The sequence below is a fragment of the Zea mays genome, chromosome 3 (genome assembly GCF_902167145.1).
Source record: "Zea mays cultivar B73 chromosome 3, Zm-B73-REFERENCE-NAM-5.0, whole genome shotgun sequence".
Classification (NCBI taxonomy): Eukaryota; Viridiplantae; Streptophyta; class Magnoliopsida; order Poales; family Poaceae; genus Zea; species Zea mays.
Genome location: NC_050098.1, coordinates 236,765,641 through 236,786,183, shown reverse-complemented (window position 1 = coordinate 236,786,183; position 20,543 = coordinate 236,765,641). Strand labels below are relative to the sequence as shown.

The 20,543-nt window shown below is 42.5% G+C and overlaps 1 protein-coding gene and 1 non-coding gene across 2 annotated transcripts; one reads left to right on the top strand and one right to left on the bottom strand.

Moving 5' to 3' along the window:
- Positions 1-6,751: 6,751 nt before the first annotated feature.
- LOC111591208 (small nucleolar RNA Z247) lies at positions 6,752-6,890 on the bottom strand. Its single transcript, XR_004857449.1, has one exon. It is a non-coding gene; the product is annotated as a small nucleolar RNA Z247 (small nucleolar RNA).
- Positions 6,891-8,391: 1,501 nt separating this feature from the next.
- LOC542343 (phospholipid transfer protein) lies at positions 8,392-9,249 on the top strand. The gene is made up of 2 exons (NM_001111922.1): positions 8,392-8,817; positions 8,906-9,249. The coding sequence occupies exons 1-2, from the start codon at positions 8,462-8,464 to the stop codon at positions 8,913-8,915; spliced, it is 366 nt and encodes a 121-aa protein (NP_001105392.1). The 5' UTR covers positions 8,392-8,461; the 3' UTR covers positions 8,916-9,249.
- Positions 9,250-20,543: the final 11,294 nt, after the last annotated feature.

Genomic DNA, 20,543 nt, shown 5'->3' with positions numbered 1-20,543 from the left:
AGACTCTAGCACTTCGTATAACCCCTCGCATGAATGAGATTGTCTCGCCTGGCTAAAGTGCCTTGATCAAGACAAGGAGTATCCATGACAACTACATGGCAGTACATAGCATGATCTAGATATGTAATAGAAACAAAACTCTCACCCTCTTCCTATAGCTCGACATTGCTAAAGCATTTGACTCTGTCAGATGGGACTTCCTTCAATTCTTGAGCTATTGCAACGTCTTGGGTTCCCAACACGTTGGCGTGATCGGGTTGCGACAATTATCTCTCCATCAACGTCACGGGTGTTCGTCAACGGGGTCCCAAACCCTCCTCTTTGGCATGGAAGAGGTCTTCGGCAGGGTGAACTGCTCTCCCCCTCCTCTTCATCATTGCTATTGATCCTCTATAATTACTTCTTCAGAAGGCGACTGAGTTGAGCATATGAAGTAAAATTCGGGGACGCTGACCAAATCTGCGCATTTCCCTCTACGCAGATGACTCAGCATTATTCATCAAACCAAATAAGGAGGAGATGAAGGGGACTGTGCAACTTCTAAATTTTTTTGGCCATGCCTTGGGTCTCATCACAAATTTCCATAAATCAACTGTGGTCGTAATTTGCTGCGATGGCATAGACCTAGCTAGCGTTCTGGAGGGGCTACCGGCCAAAAGGACAATGTTTTCGATCAGATTTATTGGCCTACCTTTATCCAACTCCAGACTCCGTAAGGTGGACTTTCAGTTCTTGCTAGACAAAGTCTTGAGTATACTTAATAGCTGGAACGAAAGAAATTTGAACATGGCGAGACGCCTGCCTTGGTCAAGTTAGTGATTACATCTCAAACTATCTACCTCCTATCTGCCCTCAAAGCACCAAATGAAATTATGGAGTTCGTGGACTCAAAGCGGAGGCAATTATTTTGAGCTGGAATGGAGAGAGTCACGAGAGGGAAATGCAAAGTGAACTGGACCTGTTCAGCAAGACCAAAAGCCCTAGGAGGTTTGGGCATCCTACACCTGCAATCTTTTGCATGAGCGTTGTGCTTGAGGTGGTTATGGTAGGATTGGACAACCATTATTTGTCCTAGCCTCGGGATCGACTCGCCTTGCATGAAAATTGACAGGCTGCTCTTTGCAGCAGTGACTAGCTTGACGGTGGGGGATGGCAGTCGCGTTTCATTCTACGATAGTGCGTGGATGCAGGGAATGTTAGTTTGACAAACAATTTGTTTGAATAGTAGTCATGTAAACATTGCTATTATTAATGTCTTCTTTTTTCTTTAGAATCCAAACCAGTTACACGACTTCGTCGACGAGTTGTTCGCTTCTGGAGGTAGTGGTCACAACTCCAATGACCCCGATATGTGACGGTTTGAGTTTTGTGTCGAATTGTGAGTTTGTTTTATGTTGTAATGTACTATGTGATGTATTTGTGAACTGTGATGTGGTAAACCATTTGTGAACTGTGAACTTGATTTTGGTGAACTTCAATGTGGTTGTGAAGAAGTGTGATACTTTGTGTTAAATGTGTGTAATTCTGGAATTAATGTTTCTGTCATTTTATTGTGATTATATTGTTGCTGAAATTGTTGTTTTTTGCATTTATTTCAAATTTTTTTCTCTGAAATTGTTACTTTTCGGCGGCCAACAGAGGCCGCCAAAAATAATAATGGCACATTTTCAGCGGCCACTATTTTCGGCGGCTAGATGCCAGCCGCCGAAAATAAGTGTTTATTTTCGGCGGCCAATGAGCCTGAAACTGGCCGCTGGAAATAATGGCTTATTTTCGGCTAATTTTTTCTGGTGGCCAGAAATCACCGAAAATAGGCCTAAAGCCACCGAAATAAGCTACTTTTGGTGGCGAATGCCTCATTTTCGGCGGCCTCGGCTGTAGCTGTCGTAGTGAACAATGCGAAGAGACATCGCCCCAAACATGTTCTGAATTTCCAAGAAAAAATAGATCATTGCATGATGCCTTATGCAATAATAATTGGATTCGGGACATCAATCTGCAACATCATGATTTCTCAAGCATATATGGACAAGAGTGAAACAGGTACAGCTGCGGTCAGAAGCAAACCTGACAGTATATCTTGAAGCTTTCTAGAAACAACCAGTACACAATGAGATCAACATACCTAGCACAATTTTTGGGGTCCATACATACTAACCTGGAATGGATCGTCTGGAAGAACTAGGCTCCACCAAAGTGTAAGTTTTTTCAGCTCGCTAGCGATCCAGGATAGGATTTGGATGGCCGGCCATTTGGCAAGGAGGGGATGGCCACATAACCTGGTGTGCGCCCTCTGTCACATCTTTCAAGAAAATGGTCTGCATCTCTTCTCTGATTGCCGTTCCTGTTAGGCGCATTTGGGCAGAGGTTGAATGCTGGGCGACAATTGAAGATTTAGGCCCGGTTTGGGAACAAAGTTTTTGAAAAACACAGTTTTTGAAATACTACAGTATACTTTAGTCATGACAATACTGCAGTTTACAATACCACAATTTTGGAAACTGAGGTCCAGACCTAAGTTTAGAATACCTTAAAACAACTATAGTATTTGTAATACTTCAGTTTTAAAAACAGAGATTTTAGCCAGCTTGTCAAACACCATTCTGTATATAATACTGCAGTATTTGAGAATACTGCAGTATTCTTCCAAAACTGTGAAAAAACTTCACTCCCAAACACGCCCCTTATCTCCTAACTCTTGGGGCCAACACGATTCAGTCCTCCAATGGTGGACGTTAAGATCCAAAGCCTCAATGAGAAATAGAAGCGACCTGAGGAGCTTGATTATGCTAGTTACTTGGGAGCTTTGGTGTGAGAGGAATACGAGAATCTGGGACGGCAAGGAGTCATCAGTGTAGAAATCAGAGGCGCGATGGAAATAGGTGGAACGTCGGTCTCCGCTCCAGAGATCACGACGGCTTCGTGTTTGATATTTCTGGTGGCACAAAAACAAGGCGCGAGTTACATATATATAGATGAGTATGGCCAGCTTTAGATCTATTCTAGGAAAGGATAAGTTTTACATGGTTACAATTGATCTATTTCTATTAACTGCCTATAGATCTTAGCCGACAATATCTCAACCATATTTGGAATACAACACATATATGTTAACACTCCCCCTCAATCTAAATCTTCTCCAAGTTGAGATTGCCTTTGAACAATTCCAACTGTCGCGCCGCCAGTGGTTTTGTAAACCCATCAGCCACCTGATCTCTTGTTGACACATGTTCTATTTCAAGTAATTGCCTTGCAACTCTTTCTCGAACAAAATGATAATCAACTTCAATATGTTTTGTACGTGCGTGAAATACCGGATTTGCCGAAAGATATTTAGCCCCTATATTGTCGCACCATAGCTTTGCCTTTCTTGGTGCTTGAATCCCAATTTCTAACAGTAAAATCTGAATCCACATGATCTCTGCAGTTGCATTTGCCAACGCCTTGTACTCTGCTTCTGTGCTAGACCTTGACACTGTTGCTTGTTTTCTTGCTTTCCAGGAAACAAGATTTGATCCTAGAAAAATTGCAAACCCTCCTGTGGAGCGCCTATCATCAAGACTTCCAGCCCAATCTGCATCACTGAAACCACTAACTAGAAGTGACGTTGTTTTACCAATCTTTAAGCCAAGCCTTGTTGTGTGCTTTAGATATCTCAAGATTCTTTTGACTGCAGCCCAATGAACAGTAGTAGGTGCGTGCAAAAACTGACATACTTTATTAACAGCAAAAGAGATATCAGGCCTTGTTAAAGTCAAGTACTGCAATGCACCAACCATGCTTCTATACTGAGTAGCATCATTTGGACCGAGTAGATCTCCTTCATGGACCGAAAGCTTCTCTGAAGTAGACATAGGAGTAGCGACTGGTTTACAATCACTCATTCCAATTCTTTTTAATACATCTGAGGCATACTTTTCTTGCGTCAAAATCAGACCATCGGATACCTTATTTACCTCAATTCCAAGAAAATAATGCAGATCACCTAGATCTTTTAGAGCAAACTCTTTGTTAAGATCACTGAGCAAAGCTGAAGTTGCACTTGGTGTTGAACTAGCCACAATGATGTCATCAACATAAACAAGTACATACATACTGATGTTACCTTTATTATAAAAGAACAGAGATGTGTCTGCCTTAGATGATTTGAAACCCAAGTCTTGTAACTTCATACTAAGTCTGGAATACCACGCTCTTGGCGCTTGTTTGAGTCCATATAAAGCCTTGTCGAGCCTGCACACATAACTTGGCAAAGATTTGTCCTCATACCCAGGTGGTTGCTTCATATAAACTTCCTCTTCTAGTAAACCATGTAAAAAGGCATTTTGAACATCTAGTTGACGAAGACTCCAACCTCTTGACACGGCAACAGAAAGAATAACTCTAATTGTCGCTGCCTTAATCACAGGACTGAAAGTATCTTCATAGTCTATCCCATACCTTTGCTTGAAGCCTTTAGCAACAAGACGAGCCTTGTACCTGTCAAGACTTCCATCTGCCTTTCTCTTTATCTTATACACCCATTTACAGTCAATAATATTAGTGCCCTTTTTTGGAGGTACAAGATGCCAGGTCTTATTTTTCATCAAAGCAGAGTATTCTAGATCCATAGCATCTTTCCAATTCTTATCTTCTAAAGCTTCATTTATATTATGTGGTTCCCCTGATGATGTAAAACACCCATATCTAATAGTGCCATCAGTATATACCTTTGGTTTGCGAATTCCAGCTTGTAGACGTGTCCTTGGCCTTGAATCTTCAGGTGCAGTAGGCTGTACAATTTGGGACGCAGCTCCCTCGGCCATAGGCGATCCCGGTGCTGGCGGTGGCAAATCCTCTGTGGAATCGGCGCCGATCGGGTCATAGGAATCAGGCGCATGAGATTCTGTCTGCTGCCCAAGCTCGGTCGGCGACGTAGCTTGATTTGGTTGATCAGCGATGCTGGACGGGAGAGCGGACACACGTGCTGGCGACGCGGTTTCTGCACACACTTCATCACATAGATTATTAGAATCAAACCTGTGATCACCCATTAGTTCTCCCCCTTGATCAGATGGTATTGGCTGGAGATCAGATGGAAGGAGAGAAATTTCCTGACGAAGTCGAGCTCCTGCATTTGGATGAAGTTGTGAGAAAGGAAAGACATTCTCATCAAAGGCGACGTCCCGAGATATGTAGACCCGGCCTGTGGAAGGATCTAAGCACTTAAAGCCTTTGTGCGAGGGACTATAGCCAAGAAACACACACTGCTTAGAGCGAAACTGAAATTTATGTGTGTTGTAGGGACGTAGATGTGGCCAACATGCACAACCAAACACTCTAAGAGAAGAATAGTCTGGTTTTTGCTGAAACAGACGTTCAAGGGGCGTGTCATAATTTATGACTCGACTAGGAGTTCGATTAATCAAATAAGTGGCAGCTACAAAAGCATCTTCCCAATATTTAAGAGGGATTGAGGCGTGAGCAAGGAGAGCTAAACCGACCTCAATAATATGCCTATGTTTTCGTTCTGCAGCCCCGTTTTGTTGATGAGCGTGAGGACATGATACAAGGTGAGATATCCCGACACGCTCAAAAAAGGAGTGAAGCTTCTGATATTCACCTCCCCAATCAGTTTGTATGGCAATAATTTTTTGATTAAATAGTCTCTCGACAAGGTTTTGAAATTCATTGAATTTCTGAAAAACTTCAGATTTATGCTTGATAAGATAAATCCACACATATTTGCTGTAATCATCGATAAAGCTAACATAATATTTGTTCTTTCCAACCGAATTAGGTGGAGGACCCCAAACATCTGAAAACACAAGCTCCAAAGGTTTACTAGAAACACTATGTGACTTGGGATAGGGAAGCTGATGACTCTTTGCCTTTTGACAGGCATCACACACCGACTCTTTATTTGATTCATCTAAACAAGGAAGATTATTTGTGCTAATAACTTTAGAAACAATGGGGGCAGAAGCATGACCCAAACGACTGTGCCATCTTTCGAAAGATGGTTTGACAACTCCAAAGGCTTGCTTTATGGCGGGTAGAGGAAGAGGGTAAAGACCCTTGCGGCATGGCCCCTTAAGGATGGTGTTCTTCGTTGCCTGATCCTTGATCAAAAAATAATCAGGATGAAATTCAAGGAAAGCAGAATTATCTTTGGTGAGGCGATGAACTGAAACAAGATTTTTAGTGGCCTTTGGAACATGAAGAATATTGTTTAGATGTAAATTGCGAGTTGGGGTGTGAACTAATGAATGACCAATATGTTTGATTTCCATACCTGCGCCGCTTGCTGTATGAATCTGGTCACTTCCATGATACTTGTCACGAACGGCGAGCTTCTCAAGATCACTAGTGATATTGTCTGTAGCACCAGAGTCCATGTACCAGTTTTGATCCATAGAATAAGGGCTCATTGCAGCAGCAACATGGCGTTCCTCTGGAACATAGTTTTCATCAAACCTGTGCCAACAGTCAATCGCCGTGTGTCCCGTCTTGAAGCAGACCTGACAGATTGGGCGCCCATTGTTGTCGTGGGTTGCAGTTGGGCCCGTGGGGAAGCTCCTGCGTTGCTGGTTTTGCCGTAGTGGCTGCTGCTGCCCACGGCCACGGCCACCAGAGCTACGGCCGGAGTTCTGCCGTCCACCTCGGCCACGATTTGGGCCACGCATTTGCTGGCTCCCACCACGGCCGCCGCCTCTTCCTGCTGAATTCGCTGATGACGATGACCCGATGCCAAGCTGTAACTCTAATCTAGTCTCAAAGCTCAAAAGTTGGGAGTACAATTCTGAAGGAGTAACAGGTTCTAGTCTAGTTACAAGAGCAGAAACTAGAGGATTGTACTCAAGATCAAGACCGTTGCAGATATACATCACCAGTTCCTCATCGTCAAGGGGTCTTCCTGCTGCAGCCATCTCGTCTGCAAGCCCCTTCATCTTGCCATAGTATTGGGCAACAGTCATGTTGTCCTTCTTCGTCGTGGCGAGGGCAAGACGCACATTAGTAGCACGTGCACGCGTGTGAGAGGCGAACATGTCGGTGATGATCTTCCATGCTTCAGCGGCGGTTCTTGCAATGGCGACTTGTGCCAAGATATCCCTGGACAGGGAGGTGAGAAGAAATCCTAGGACTTGTTGGTCCGTGGCGAACCATTCGTCGTAGGCTGGATTGGAAACCTTAGCGATCTTGCCGTCGCTCTGCTTCTCATCAATTTCTTCAGATGGAGCGACGGCTTTGCCGTTGACATACCGCTCCAGTCTTGCGCCTCGTAAGATCGCAAGAACTTGCGCCGACCACATACCGTGATTCTGGCGAGTGAGTTTCTCTGTGACTTGAACACCAAGGAGAGGATTCGATGACGAGTTTGAGGACGCCATTGCTAGGATGATTAACCCTAGGCTCTGGTACCATGTAGAAATCAGAGGCGCGATGGAAATAGGTGGAACGTCGGTCTCCGCTCCAGAGATCACGACGGCTTCGTGTTTGATATTTCTGGTGGCACAAAAACAAGGCGCGAGTTACATATATATAGATGAGTATGGCCAGCTTTAGATCTATTCTAGGAAAGGATAAGTTTTACATGGTTACAATTGATCTATTTCTATTAACTGCCTATAGATCTTAGCCGGCAATATCTCAACCATATTTGGAATACAACACATATATGTTAACAATCAGTCTAGCAGCTAGGTTGCTGTGTGGATTCGTGAAGCGGCAAATTCTTGGATGGCTGCAGGTGCCCGACATCTTTCGAGCCTCCTTGCAAATTGCTAGTTTTTTTCTTGTTTTTCCTCTTTGACTTGGTCCGAGTGTGCTATGCAGTTGCTGTGAGAGTGCACCTTCTGCTTAGTCGCATGATACAAGGAACTGTTGATTCTAAAAAAAACTTTATTTTAATGTAAAGGAGAGAGAATTTAATATCAGTTTTTTTTCGATATAGACTTTCATGTGATTTTGCATCGCCCGATACATCAGTGTGTTTGTTTGGCTTTAGTCCATAGCGGCTTCTATAACGTTTTGCCTCGATAGATTACAGCTAGCTGCAGCAGTTTTAAAAGCCGTCTTTAATCGGAAGCCAACATCTCGACATATAGAGCGTTCGATAGGATGCTTACTTATTCTAGTCTATTAAATTTCCCACCGCTGCTAATTAATGCTAATGAATTAACTCTCTCTGCCTATCCCTCGACATGCACTAATGTAGGAGTATATCCCAACGCCCAACCACCTCCTAATAACTTCGACGGATGGCAGCTACCGTCCATGGAAGATGGTGACGGAATGTCCAGCATTCCACCGACTGCCAGAAACTGCACGCACATCTGTCATCAGCAATCGCTAGCCTATTTAATGAGCAACATTCCATTGCAATCTCCTCAGGCCACTTACCTGCAGTCACCACTCCCAAGCCAGTACCCACAGTCCTACGAGCAGTCGCACGCAAGTGTCAAGAGACGAAACGGTCGACATGGCTCGCACGCAATCTGCCGTAGCGGTCGCCGTGGTGGCCGCGGTGCTGCTGCTGGCAGCGGCGGCGACGACCTCGGAGGCCGCCATCACCTGCGGGCAGGTGAGCTCCGCCATCGCGCCCTGCCTCTCCTACGCCCGCGGCACGGGGTCCGGCCCCTCCGCGTCCTGCTGTAGCGGCGTCAGGAACCTCAAGAGCGCCGCCAGCACCGCCGCCGACAGGCGCGCCGCCTGCAACTGCCTCAAGAACGCCGCCAGGGGCGTCAGCGGCCTCAACGCCGGCAACGCCGCCAGCATCCCCTCCAAGTGCGGCGTCAGCATCCCCTACACCATCAGCACCTCCACCGACTGCTCCAGGTAGGGTAGTATGCATGCATTCATGGATATGGATGTGTACTGATGACTCAGATCGTTTGTGCTTCGTTCGTTCCATGATCATGCACAGGGTGAACTAAAACCTAGACCACGCGCGACGACGGCCGCCTGATCGATCGACCAACCATTCCGCCGTCGCCGCCGGCCGGATCATCGATCGTCGTCATGATGATATCTATCAATCTACGCGTGATGATCGATGGCTACTTGTCTACTGCTATGTACTACTAAATAAAATCTCTCCGTGTGTGCACGTACGCTTGCATGTGCATGGTAGCATGTATGTACGACGTCGTCCATGTATGTGTGTGTGACGTGTGAGACAGAGAGAGAGAGAGAGAGAGACAGGATCGATCGAGAGACGGTCATGTCCTTTTGGCTGTTTGGTTTATTCATATCACAACTTTTGAGTGTATACAAGATTATTTATGTGGCAGCTTATTTATCCCTAGGGTGATGGACCAAACGGGTAGACGTCGATTTGGCACCAAGCACTAAAGAACTACCTAGCGGTGCTCTCTGTGTGAGTGTGGACGGTCCGCGGCTTAGGGTCTCCTTCGCAAAGAACCCTAGGATTCGCCCCTCAGGAGGGACCCGACGGGGAGGAGAGTTTCTAGGGGATGATTTGGGATCGACAAGCCACCCAGGATATCCCTAGACGACATAAGGATTCACCCCTCGGGAGGGACCCCGACGGGGAGGAGAGTTTCCCGGGGATGATCTAGGATCGACAAGCCACCCGGGACATCCCTAGGCGACATAAAATCGCCTAGAGATGAAATAATAGGTTAAGGAAGACTAATACTCGGGCTAAACTAAAGCTATATTACTCGTACTACCAGTGAATGGAGAGAACAATGCAAATAAAGTAAACTTGATAAATATATTTAGTTGGATTGATTGTGGGGGCGTCAATCCGTCGTACCATTTCGTTTATATAATGGGGAGGTATGGTGTCACACCCGGTTTTAAGGGCAACCCTAGACGCGAATCAAATGTGTGTTAGGATCAAGTCTCACACATATGATGACTCATGGTACAAAAATGAATGTCACATCTTTACTATATAATAGGAGTTCTGTACAACATAGCTAAATAATTGCATCATATAAAGACAACAATCCTTCGCAACCATAGTTGACTGGGAGACGACGACCTAGACCTCTCACGAACTCATCGCGACATCCTTCATGCTCCTCTAGCAGTACCTGTTTTTGACCTAGGGGGTGTGAGTACAGCAAGGGTGAGCTCGCATACGTTCATCGCTCAATAGGTTGTAGGGAATAATGTGCATGAGCCCACTTACGTGGGGCTCATGTGAAGTGTAAGGCTTACCAAAGAAAATAGTTAAGGCTGAGCATTGCTTTTAACAAGTTGGTTAAAACTTTATTAGCAGTTACTAAGTATAAGTAGATATCATCCTAATTAAATAATTGATCACAATTAATAATAAAACCCACAATGCAATGCAAATGATAGATTAAGTTTAATTCCATAAATTAATCATGCGAGAGTCCTGAGTCGCTCAGCACGGCTGATACACCAGTTTTACACACTGCAGAGGTTGCATATCTTTACCCACAAAACGTGTTCCCCGTTTAACCAGGGCTTGTAAGACCCTTAGACACTCCCAAGGTGAATGGCTAGGGATCCACTGCGAGTCCTTTACAAAGTTCTACTAGATGAGAAGACCCGCTACGGATTCTAGGCCAAAAACGATATAGGAATCCCTCGTCCAAAAAGCTTTACAGACAGTCCGACCTGAGGACCTCCCTATACCTGCACTCCACCCCGCTTGCCCCTTTCGGAGAAGGATTAACTCACACTAGCTTTCCTAATTAGTCAGCCAAGGGCGTCACATTCGATCCTTGTGGAACACTATTATCTCAAGTTAAGCTCCATGTTCTAATTATCACAATAATCTTATCATGAACAATAATTAAACCAGCAATAATAATGGAACATGATTATAATTTAGATATAGTATTAATCCCAAAACCAGGTAGATCAATAGCAAATCTACCCAATAGTTCATTTGTTCGCAAGGTGTATGGTGAACAAAACTAGGGTAACCTATTAGGTCCCATCAAGTTAACCTAAGCATATCACAGTGATTAACATGAACATTATTAGGTAAAGAAGAGTGATCAAGGGCACAAGTTGCCTTATACTTGAGATTCCAGGTAATTCACCAAATTGGTCTTCGGGTTTCTCGTGACCTCGCTGCTACTCGTAGAAATACAAACAAATATACAAGGAGTATATAAAAATAACATTACACCAAACATGAGAACAAACACACATTAGTATTCTACATGTGGCTACGAGAACGTAGGTTCGAGAACGACAAAAATCGAAGTTACGGTGGAAAAAGATATGGCTTTCTAAATGTTTAGGTGATTAAGCAATAAACTGTTATTATGAATTATGTGAGAAATATATTCTAAAGAAATAACTAATTCAACCTTAATCTAAATCATAATTTGATTAAAGATCATACTTTAGTCAGTTTATAATTATGGACAGATTACCTATGATTTAGAAAGGTTAATTTACTATACAGGTAAATAAATATCTAATTATAAAGGTATTTGATATAACAAAATAATATTTGCTGCTGCGTGGACACTTTTGGTACGAAACTAATGCAATTGGAACAGATTAAATCAGAGTGAAAACATAGAAGATATGAATTTCCTAAGATTTTATACTTATTTTTACACTGAAAACTATTTTCCAGATTTATTTTGGGTATTTTAAAGTTCCACGGACTGCGGCCACTATTTTGTATAAGCTTGGATAAAAACCATAAAATTCGGGACCTAGATATAATGGATTTCCTATTGGAGTGGATGGCAGATTGAATCACAGAAACCTCAGGGTCTATTTAGCAAAAGAAGCACGACGAAGGGGTACGCGTAATCTGCAGCCGTTCGATCTGCTCCCGATGGCTGGGATTAGATCTTGGTTTATTTTACCCGTTACGCGTCTGATGTCGTAGGATCTGAGATCTATGGTCTGGATTTTTGAAAGGAAAATGGCCTCAACCATTTCCTATAATCGATTTTGGTGTTTGACGTCCATCACAAATCTCATGGACTAACTAGTTTACCTAGTTGATCATTTCATAGGGGTATAAGTTCATCTACATCAATTCTAAGTCAACTGTCCGAAATACCATAGATTATTCTAAACAGGAGAAGCTTTTTGGAAATTCTCCTATGCGCGGACCGTCCGAGCCCTTGCGGCGGACCGTTGGCGACACCAGGGTGAGCCTCAGATAGGAACACTGCAAAAACACGAGTTAACACTACGGACTGTCCGAAGGAGAAGCGAGCACCGTCTGGAGCCAAGCTCGGACCATCTGGCCTCAGGCGCGGACCGTCCGGTCGTTGAAAAACCAGAATAACCTGAAGGTGACGGGTTCAGTAAAATGCATTTTTAGCGTCCTCGCGGACCATTCGGGGTGCACGGCTAGATCGTTCGCGACTGCTTTATCTGACATCTGATAAAGCATTTAATGCACTGTAGCCGTTGATATAGCCGTTATTGATGACCGTTGCGATTTCAGTCGTTGATGTGCAGGGGCGGACCGCCCGGACCAGGGGTGCAGATCGTCCGCGGTTGGCAGAAAAGGAGCAACGACTAGGAAGTGGTTGTTGGCTATAAATACAACCCTAGCCACCTCCATTCAATACATCCAAGCATTCTACTCATACACGTTCAATACAAGGGCTAGCAATCCATTCCAAGACACATTCAAAGCTTCCAATCTCTTCAAGTATCACAATTAAGACAAGTGACCATTAGTGATTAGTGAATTGAGAGAGTGTGATTCGTGTTTCATTTGTTGCTCTTCTTGCTTGGCTTTTAATCGTGCTTTCTTCATCTTCTTCTAAACTCTCTAGTGACTTGTAAAGCTGGCAAGAGACACCTAAGTTTGTGGTGATCCTTGCGGGGTCTTTCTGATCCTTGAGATTAAGAAGAAGCACTCAATCGATCTGGGTGATCGATTGAGAGAGGGAAAGGGTTGAAAAAGACCCGGCCTTCGTGGCCTCCTCAACGGGGAGTAGGTTCATTGGAACCAAACCTCGGAAACAAATTGTTGTGTTCTTTTGTGTTGATCATTGCTCTACAACTTGATTCTTTCTCTCCCTCTCTCTCTAAGTTCTCTTGCTCACAATCTTTTGAGTTAGCTCCCAAAGTCATCCACATTGATTGAGCTACTCATAGCAAGAAGAACTCTCTTCCGCACTCCATATTCATTATAATTTAGTTCTAATTCTAACCTCGTGTGATCGTGTTCAAAGTTTATAAATTACAGGTTTTACCCATTCACCCCGTAGGCGACTTTCAATTGGTATCGAAGCCGGTACTTCATTAGAGTCTAACACCTCGAAGTGATGTCGGTAGAACACACTAAAAAAGAGTTGATCATCGGGGAAAAGCCTGGATATTCGGGGAAGAAAAGTGAAGGCAAGACTCTGTCAAAGGAGGTCGATAACAAGCACAAGGAGGACAAGGATGAATCTGCTGGCTCCATTGAATCGCACAAGATGGGCGACAAGAAGAAAAAGAAGATACAGAAGGTGGTCTACTACAAGACTGAATCTTCCACACCCTCAACATCCGACGCCGAGTCGACATCTTCAAAGCGCCAAGAGCGTAAGAAGTATAGTAAGTTCCCTCTTCGCTATCCTCGAATTCCTAAACATGCCCCTTTACTTTCCGTTCCCTTAGGCAAACCACCATACTTTGATGGTGAAGATTATTGTATGTGGAGTGATAAAATGAGGCACTATCTAACCTCACTCCACGAAAGCATTTGAGATATTGTTGTGTTTGGAGCGCAAGCACCACAAGTAGGCGATGAGGACTACGACTCCAATGAGGTCGCCCAAGTGAGACTCTTCAACTCTAAAGACACCTCCATACTCCTCGCTTCCTTGTGTAAAGAGGAGTACAACAAGGTGCAAGGGTTAAAAATGGCAAAGAAATTTGGGACGTCCTCAAAATGGCGCACGAAGGGGACAAGGTGACCAAGATTACCAAGCGAGAAACAATTGAGGGAGAACTCGATCGGTTCGTCCTCAACAAAGGAGAAGAGCCACGCGCCATGTACAACCGGCTCAAGACAATGGTGAACCAAGTCCGCAACCTCGGGAGCACCAAGTGGGATGACCATGAAATGGTCGAGGTTATTTTAAGATCTCTTGTTTTTCGTAACCCCACTCAAGTGCAATTAATTCATGAGAATCCTAGGTATAAGCAAATCTCTCCTGAGGAGGTGATGGACAAGTTTGTGAGCTTTGAACTTATGGTGAAAGACTCCAAACACATTGTCAACTTGGAGCAAGGTGCCACCTCCACACCCGAGGTGCAACCCGTTGCATTCAACACAACAGAAGAAAAGAAGGAAGAGCCCACACCAACCAATAGGCTCCCAATTGATGCCTCAAAGCTTGACAACGAGGAGATGACTCTTATTATTAAGAACTTCTGGCAAATTCTCAATCAAAGGAAGGGGAAGGAATACAAACCCCGCTCCAAGAGGGTTTGCTACCGATGTGGTAAATCTGGTCACTATATTGCTAAATGTTCATATGCAAGTGATAGTGATAGGGATGACAACAAGAAAGGGAAGAAGATGGAGAAGAAAACATACTACAACAAGAAGAAAGGCAGTGCAGTGCACATAGGAAGGGAGTGGGACTCCGACGAGAGCTCCACCGACTCCACCTCCGACGAGGACGCCGCCAACATTGCTATCAACAAAAGTCTTCTCTTCCTCAATGTCGGCCACAAGTGCCTCATGACCAAGGAAGGCAAAAATAAGAAGGTATACTCTAGAGATACACCACATATACTACTTCCGATGATGAGGATAGCTCTAGTGAAAAGAATGATGATTTGTCTTCTCTTTTTGCAAACCTTACCATAGAACAAAAGAAGAAAAGCAATGAATTGATAAAAACCATTAACGAGAAGGATAAAATCTTGGAATGTCAAAAAGACTTGCTCGTTAAGGAAAACAAAAAATGTGTTAAGCTAAAAGATACTTTTGCTCTTGTAGTTGAAAAATGCAAAACTTGACTAAAGAGCTAAATACATGCAATGATTCAATTTCTTGTCTCAAAACTTAAAATGTTAGTTTAATTGCTAAGATTGAGGAATTGAATGCCTGCCATGTTCCTACATCTACCATTGAGCATGTTACTATTTGCACTAGATGTAGAGATATTGATGTTAATGCTATGAATGATCACCTGGCTATGATTAAAGAATAAAATGATCACATAGCTAAATTGAATACCAAAATTGCCGAGCATGAACATGAAAATGAAAAATTTAAATTTGCTCATCGTATGCTTTACAATGGGATACACCCTGGCATTGAGGATGGGGTTGGCTTCCAACCTGGGAGCCAAAACAACATTAAACTTAATACCCATAGAAACAAGATTTCCAACTTTGTTAAGGGAATGCCTCCCATGGCGCAAGATAGAGAATGTTACATTTTATATCCTAAAAACTATCATGAGCATAAGATTATAAGAATTCATGCTAAGAAATATCATCATGTTGCTCATCATGCTTATATTTACAGAAATGAGGCTTCTAGTTCTAGGCATACAACTCATATTAAGATGCCTAAGAAAAACATTGTTGCATCAAATGAACATAGCATTTCATTTAAGACCTTTGATGCATCCTTTGTTCTTACTAACGAATCCAGTAAAGTAGTTGCCAAATATGTTGGGGGCAAGCACAAGAGTCCAAAGACTTGTGTTTGGGTACCAATCTGCTTGTTTCTAATGTGAAAGAACCCAAGACCATTTGGGTACCTAAGGACAAGGCCTAAACTTGCTTCTGGTTGGATAATCGACTGCGGGTGCACAAACCCCATGAAAGGGGAGAAAAGAATGTTCTCCTTATATATGAGAAAAATGATGATCCCCAAAGAGCAATCACATTCGGGGATGGAAATCAAGGTTTGGTCAAAGGATTGGGTAAAATTGCTATATCTCATGACCATTCCGTTTCTAATGTATTTCTAGTAGAATCTCTAGGTTACAACTTGCTTTTTGTATCCCAATTATGCAAAATGGGCTACAACTGTTTATTTAATGATGTTGATGTTACCGTATTTAGAAGAAATGATGATTCACTAGCTTTTAAGGAAATGTTAGATGGTCAGCTATATTTAGTTGATTTCACTGATAATAATGCTGAACTAGACACTTGCCTAATTGCTAAGACTAATATGGACTGGCTTTGACATCGTCGACTTGCTCATGTTGGAATGAAGAATCTTCACAAACTTTTAAAGGGGAATGCATTTTAGGACTAACCAATGTTCATTTTGAGAAAGAATTTGTAGTGCATGTCAAGTAGCGAAGCAGGTTGGAGTTTATCATCCACACAAGAACATCTTGACAACCGAAATGCCACTTGAGCTACTCCACATGGATCTATTCGGCCCGATTGCTTACATAAGCATCGACATGAGTAAGTATTGTCTTGTAATTGTGGATGACTATTCTCGCTTCACTTGGGTGTTCTTCTTGCAGGAAAAATCACAAACCCAAGAAACCTTAAAGAAATTCTTGAGACGGGCTCAAAATGAGTTTGGATTGAGAATCAAGAAGATTAGAAGCGACAACAGAACTGAGTTTAAGAACTCTCAAATTGAAGGATTTCTTGAGGAAGAGGGCATCAAGCATGAGTTCTCTTCTCCCTACACACCTCAATAAAACGGTGTTGTGGAGAGAAAGAATAGAACTCTTATGGATATGGCAAGGACCATGGTTGAAGAATACAAGACATCAGATCAATTTTGGGCAGAGGCGATTAACACCGCTTGCTACTCCATCAACCGGCTCTACCTTCACCGAATCCTCAAGAAAACATCATATGAACTCCTCACCGGTAAAAAGCCCAATGTTTCTTATTTTAGAGTATTTGAGAGAAAATTCTTTATTCTTGTTAAAAGAGATATAAATTCAAAATTTGCTCCTAAAGCAGTAGAAGGCTTTTTACTTGGTTATGACTCAAACACAAGGGCATATAGAGTCTTCAACAAGTCCACTGGATTAGTTGAAGTTTCTTGTGACATTGTGTTTGATGAGACTAATGGCTCTCAAGTAGAGCAAGTTGATCTTGATGAGTTAGATGATGAAGAGGCTCAGTGCATCGCGCTAAGGAACATGTCCATTGGAGATGTGTGTCCACAAGAACCCGAAGAGCCTTCACAAGTACAAGATCAACCATCATCTTCCATACAATCATCTCCACCAACTCAAAATGAGGAACTAGCTCAAGAAGAAGATCAAGTTTAGCACAATGAGCCACCTCAAGAAGAAGGCATCAATCAAGGGGAGATGAAGTTGATCAAGAAAAGGAGGATGAACAAGAGATTTAAGATCAAAGACCACCTAACCCAAGAGTCCACCAAGCAATTCAAAGAGATCACCCCGTCAACTCCATACTTGGTGACATTCAAAAAGGGGTAACCACTCACTCTCGAGTTGCTCATTTTTGTGAACATTACTCTTTTGTGTCTTCTATTGAGCCATACATGATAGAGGATGCACTTAGAGATCTAGACTGGGTGGTGGCAATGCAAGAGGAGCTCAACATCTTCACGAGGAATGAGGTATGTCATTTAGTTCCACGTCCTAACCAAAATGTTGTAGGTACCAAGTGAGTATTCCGCAACAAACAAGATGAGCGTGGTGTGGTGACTAGGAATAAAGGCCGACTTGTTGCAATAGGGTATTCACAAGTTGAAGGTTTGGATTTCGATAAAACCTATGCACCCGTAGCTAGGCTTGAGTCAATTCGAATATTACTTGCCTATACTACTTACCATGGATTTAAGTGATATCAAATGAATGTGAAAAGTGCCTTCCTCAATGGTCCTATCAAGGAAGAGGTGTATGTTGAGCAACGTCCTGTCTTTGAAGATAGTGAGTATCCTTCACATGTCATTAAGCTCTCAAAGGTGCTTTATGGGCTCAAACAAGCCCCAAGAGCATGGTATGAATGCCTGAGAGACTTTCTTATTACTAATGGTTTTAAAGTCAGAAAAACTGACCCTACACTCTTCACTAAACAATTGACAAAGACTTGTTCATATGCCAAATTTATATTGATGATATTATCTTTGGGTCTACTAACGAGTCATCTTGTGAAGAGTTTAATAGAATTATGATACAAAAATTTGAGATATCCATGATGGGAGAGTTGAAGTATTTCCTTGGATTTCAAATCAAGCAACTCCAAGAGGGCACTTTCATTAGCCAAACAAAGTACATTCAAGATATTCTCAAAAAGTCTGGAATGAAGAATGCCAAACTCATCAAGACTCCTATGGGAACAAATGGGCATTTTGACCTTGACATAGGAGGTAAATCTGTAGATCAAAAGGTATATCAGTCGATGATAGGATCTCTACTCTAATTATGTGCTTCATGACCGGATATTATGCTTTCAGTATGCATGTGTGCAAGGTTCTAGGCCGACCCTAAGGAAATCCACCTAAGGGACGTGAAAAGATTCATGAGATATTTAGTTTACACTCCTAAGTTTGGGCTATGGTACCCCAAGGGATCAACAGAGAGAAATTCATCGCCGGAGTTGTCGCTAGAGTTTGGGTGGGAGTCAAACTTCGACGAGCAGGTCATGGAGGCTTATGACTGTGAGCTTAGTTGATGGCGGGCTGCTGTGGCTTGGATGGCGACGGTGCTGCTGAGAGGCTATAGAGGACATGAGTTTATGGTTGAGGGCTTGAGGTGTGATTGTGGCATATATTTATATAGGCTCGGAGGTGAGTGGTTATACGACAGATCTAATCTGATACTTATCTGTTAGAATTTTATCCAATTTGTTAGGAACTAACTTGTCACTTTTATTCCAATAATAATGTTGTTAATTTGTACTCATCATATTAGACCTCCAAATTAAATAAATCTTAGAATATATTTTTATTTAAAATTTAAATTAATTTTTTAGGTATTACACACGTGTTGAAAGGAGTATTTTCTTAAATATCTTATTGTGAAATCCTAATTTGTATCGACTTTAACTAAAGGACATCGTGTACAAACAAACCAACCAAACATACATCGATACATTATATTAGCTTATATTTATGATTTCTGCTTTCTGTTTTAAATTTAAAATTCAAGTCTGATTTAGAGCTAAGTTAATTTTTTCTATTTCAAGCGTAAATTGCAATAAACAAAAACTTAACATGAATGCAAAGCATTTTTTATTAATTCATTTTTCCATTTAAACAAATGAAACTCGGTAGGAATAATTCATGTAAGATGTTTTACAATAATAATTATTAAAGAAAATAATTCAAACACGTAGCGACATTTTAGAAGTACAATAAAAATAAATCTATGATCTTCATATATTTATTTAAAAGGATATAATTTCTTATGTAAAATCTATGTTAAGAGATAGTTTAACTTAATTATTTTTTTAGAGAATAGATCTTTAACACAAAGGATAGTTCACATAAGAATCTTTTAGGTAATCTATTATTTGAAAACACATTTATTTAAAACACGAAATGAGTTTTTCTAATTTATCAAGAATAGGATTTTGGAGTGTTACAAATTTTACCCCCTTAAAAATAATCTTGTCCTCGAGATTAGTAAGAAAAGGGATGCAACAACTTTGGTTTGTGGTTTACCTTTTAGTTTCTTAATTAGTTCAAAATCGAAGTTTTTTTCTTATTTTAAGTACTAATTAATAGGTGGTAAGATATGGTTAGAGCAAGGGTAGGTTATGCCAAGAAAGAAAGACTCCATCCGGAATGGTGAACCTTGATTCATCTGAAGATTTGATTCTACTCATATCCTTTGTTGTCGAGGTTGAACTATTCCTTTTTTGGTCTTGGTATCTTCAACTGGGGTTTAGGAGGTTTAGATAGGTAGATGGTTGTGAATCATAAGGTATGTCAAATAGGGTTTACTTTTGCTTTTAGGTTGAGATATGGATTAGGCAACCTATCAGGATATAATTTCTTATGTAAAATCTATGTTAAAAGATAGTGAAAGGGAATTAGGCTTACACCTATCCCTAAATAATTTTGGTGGTTGAATTGCCCAACACAAATAAATTGGACTAACTAGTTTGCTCTAGTGTACAAGTTATACAGGTGCCAAAGGTTCACACTTAGCCAATAAAAAGGACCAAGTATTGGGTTCAACAAAAGAGCAAAGGGATAACCGAAGGCACCTCTGGTCTGGCGCACCGGACTGTCCGGTGTGCCACCGGACAGTGTCCGGTGCACCACCGGACAGTGTCCGGTGCACCAGAGGACTCCAACTCAAACTCGTCACCTTCGGGAAAATCCAGAGGCGCTTCGCTATAATTCACCGGACTGTCCGGTGTACACCGGACAGTGTCCGGTGCCCCAAGGAAGAGCGCCTCAGGAACTCGCCAGCCTCGGGAAATTGCTCTGCTATAATTCACCGGACTGTCCGGTGTACACCGGACTGTCCGGTGAACCAGCAGAGCAACGACTAGTTCACGCCAACAATCACCTACAGCGGCATTAAATGCGCGCCAGAGCGCGCAGAAGTCAGGCACGCGCGCGCTGGCACACCGGACACTCTACAGTACATGTCCGGTGTGCCACCGGACATCCAGGCGGGCCCAAAAGACAGAGCTCCAACGGTCGGAATCCAACG